This window comes from Mus pahari, chromosome 2 (genome assembly GCF_900095145.1).
Source record: "Mus pahari chromosome 2, PAHARI_EIJ_v1.1, whole genome shotgun sequence".
NCBI lineage: Eukaryota > Metazoa > Chordata > Mammalia > Rodentia > Muridae > Mus > Mus pahari.
This window is the reverse complement of record NC_034591.1, coordinates 140,237,601-140,241,266: the sequence shown is the minus strand read 5'-3', so window position 1 is coordinate 140,241,266 and position 3,666 is coordinate 140,237,601. Positions and strand designations below refer to the sequence as shown.

Below are 3,666 nucleotides of genomic sequence, written 5' to 3'. Positions count from 1 at the left end.
AACCATCTGTAACAAGACCTGACGCCCTCTTCTGGAGTGTCTGAAGACAGCTATGTGTCTAATTACATATAATAAATAAATAAAGCTTTTAAAAAAAAAAAAAATGAAAAGCAGGCTTGGGGCTCACCTTCTTTCGAATCAGAGACATAACACCGATCCTAGTGAGAACATGTTGACGAGACAGGCCTTCTCGGGGGACGCCATCAGCAAAGGTCTCAGCCCCATCTGCCCCAGGCTCACACAGATGTCGCATGAACAGTGACACATAAGCCCTGCAGAAAAGGAGAGAAGAGAGTGAAGCAGAGACTCCATCAAATGCTGCTTCTGGCCATTAACATGGCTGCACCTCAAGGTAAGGCCTAAGATGCCCTAGAATGGAGCCGGGCGTGGGGGCACACGCTTTTAATGCCAGCACTCAGGAGGCAGAGGCAGGCGGATTTCTGAGATTCTAGCATGGTCTACAAAGTGAGTTCCAGGACAGCCAGGGCTACACAGAGAAACCCTGTCTCGAAAAACCAAAAAAAACCAAAAAAAAAAAAAAAAAACAAAAAAAAAAAAAAAAAAAAAAAAAAAAGATGCCCTAGAATGTTCACCTCCAGCTCCACACTATGGCCTAAGGTCTCTTCAGGGAAGCCAGGAACATAGCTCTCATGAACGACAGCTTCACCTACCAACAGCAGCTAGCAACACCCCTTTCCTTGTACAACATGGGCTACGTCTGCAGGCTACACACACAGTGTAAGTAAGCCCTGGCTCCAACTACTATTCCTAGCCTTGGACTTACTTAAATTCTTTCTCTGACTTGCCTCGAAGATCTCTCACAAGCCACTGAGTGGTAAAAGCATCCTGGGGTGGCATGCCATATCGCATAATTGCATTAAGAAATGCTTTTCGCTGACGAGCATTAAAACCAAGTACCTAAGGGGGGAAAAAAAAAACAAACAACAACCTCTGTGAGAGGAAGCAAGTCTCTCCTTACCAAAGACCAACTGTCTGGCACTCTCAGGCCTTTCTCCCTCTACAGGGTCATGCAGTACTTACTTCAATGTTCCCACCAACACGGGCCAGCAGAGGAGGTAACGGCTTATCTTTATCATTCCGCAGGCCCTTGCGACTGGGCCTGCGGGGAGCTGTGAAGAAGAAAGATGAGTGAGCGGCTGACAGGACAGCAAACAATGCAACAGCTGCACAACTCACAAGATGGTTCCGCTCTCACCTTCTGACCGTTCGTCAAAGTCTTCATCACCTTCCTCTGAGGCCACCGAGTAATCGGACTGGTTGTCGGACTGGTCGTCCTGCCAATCTGGAGGGAGAGAGGGCAGATGAGCGGGGCCCACTGCTCTAGTAGAACGGCCCGTGGGTGGGGGGCGGGGCCGGCCACACACACCTCGGTCCTCCTGTGAGCCATCATTGTAGTTGACCTGTTTACGGATTCTTTTTCCTTTGCCCAGATTTCGGGCTAGATCTTCTTGCTGCTGCTCATAATGGTGCCGCAGCAATTTCTCCCAGTAGTCAGGATCCACACTCTCTTCCTGTTTTATGATTTCCCGTTCTACCTCCTCTTCCTCCTGGGACAGAGGGAGGGCCAGGACTCAGGGGTGCTGAAGTCAGCACCACCAGCTACCCCTGGTCCTCACAGTTCCCATCTGCTAGCTCCTTTGCATGGCTCGATTTGTAAACACTTGATGTGCCTGCTTGGACCTAAAAACTTGGAAGAAATTTAACAGACAAGACATGGCTCCTCAAAGGTTATGTGTAGATTAGTCAGCCTGATTAAAGAAAACTGTTATGATGAGACATAGCGGTCCCTTCCTCCTGGCAACATCCAAAAACAGCAGAATAAAAAAGTTAGTGCCTGAGCAAGCAAAATGGAGGGGCTTCCCAAACACTGCAAGAGATCTTTAGGATTGACCTCAGAAGAAATTAGCAACTGTTTGAAAAAACAACAAAGTTATACAGATACACACATACACAGAAACCTATTTAAGTATCTCAATGACTCTTTTTGGTTCTTTTAGCTCTTAGAGACAAGGTTTCCTCTCTGTCCTCCTGGCTGTCCTGGGACTTGCACTTTAGATCGGGCTGGTTAGGAACGAAGTGCCACCATGGCTCTCCAAGCCTTAGCCAAGTTACAGTTTCTTTCACATTGACAATTCAGAAGTATTGACTAAATACAAATCCTGGGCTGGGGACAGTTCAATTGGCAGATGCTTGCTTAGCATACATGAGGCCGTGGGTCTGACCTTCAGCAATGCATGAAACCATGCAGTAGCATGTGCCTGCTGCAATACCAGCTCCTTGGGACATAGAGCCACTTCAAGATCAACTTTATCGGGCAGTGGTGGCGCACACCTTTAATCCCAGCACTCGGGAGGCAGAGGTAGGATGACTTCTGAGTTCGAGGCCAGCCTGGTCTACAGAGTGAGTTCCAGGACAGCCAGGGCTACACAGAGAAACCCTGTCTCAAAAATATAAACAAAAAAAAAAAAAAAACGTTAAAAAAAAAAAAANGGGGTTGGGGGGTAGAGAGATGGCTCAGTGGTTAAGAGCACTGGCTGATTTCCAGAGATCCTGAGTTCAAGTCCCAGAAACCACATGGTGGCTTACAACCATCTGTAACGAGATCCGATGCCTTCTTCTGGTGTGTCTGAAGACAGTTACAGTATACTCATATAAATAGAATAAATAAATCTTAAAAAAAAAAAAAAAAAAACTTTAACTACACAGTGAATCCAAAGCCATCTCAGAATACCTGAGACCGTGTGTGTCAAGGAAATGAAAATCCAAGCCCACTATCAGAGTAAAACCACTGTTCAGAGCATGAATATAAACAACTGAGATGCCGGAGCAATGGGTGGCTCACAGAGTAAAGGCACTCACTACAAGCCTTATTCCCACATGGGAGCAAAAATCAACTCTCTGCAGTCTTATATCCTCCACTCAAATAAACATTAAAAAACAAAACAAATTTTCAAGAAACAACCTAATTGCCTATACAACTGAATTACAGAACAGGCTTATGATCCCTAAAGAAAACAAAAATCTAAAAATATGAAACGGAAATGTCAAAAAATATTAACTGCCTTTCAAGTTTTTAGTTTTTAAATTTTATGTTTGTTTTGTCTATATGTAAATTTGTGCACCACAATTACTCCTGGTACCTGGAGACCAGAAGATGTCATCAGACGCCCTGGAACTGGAGCTACAGATGTTTGTAACTCTGGAACCAGTGCTCAGAATGCTGAACCGCGTCTCTCTAAGTACCCCTCGCCCCCGACACACACACACACACACACACACACACACACACACACACACACACACAAATGTCTTAACAGGATGTCAATAAAAAGGAGTCCAGACTACTGACCTTTGATGTATGGATACTCAACTAGTAAGCTTGTAAATCTACCTAATTCCCCAAATCCCCCATCTCTGAAACGATTAGTTGCAAGCATTTCAGGTAAGGTGTATTTATCCTGCCTGTACTCCCAAAACCACTTATTATATAACTCCATAAGACAGACAGACAAATACAGACAGATACACATATAATATGGTGGTTCACACCTGTAATCTAAGCATTTAGAAGGATGAAGCTGGAAGATCACCATAAGTTCAAGGTCACCCTGGGTGGGTCTCTCTCTCTCTCTCTCTCTCTCTCTC

General features: G+C 45.1%; 1 protein-coding gene across 1 annotated transcript in view; it reads right to left on the bottom strand.

The window, feature by feature from the left end:
* Chd4 (chromodomain helicase DNA binding protein 4) overlaps positions 1-3,666 on the bottom strand; it is a 35,519-nt gene that overhangs the window by 9,012 nt on the left and 22,841 nt on the right. The window contains exons 25-29 of the mRNA XM_029535297.1: positions 1,388-1,568; positions 1,217-1,303; positions 1,042-1,130; positions 785-918; positions 128-272 (exon numbers count right to left, since the gene is read on the bottom strand). Of these exons, the coding sequence (XP_029391157.1) occupies positions 128-272; positions 785-918; positions 1,042-1,130; positions 1,217-1,303; positions 1,388-1,568 (636 nt within the window). The remainder of the gene's footprint in view (positions 1-127; positions 273-784; positions 919-1,041; positions 1,131-1,216; positions 1,304-1,387; positions 1,569-3,666) is intronic.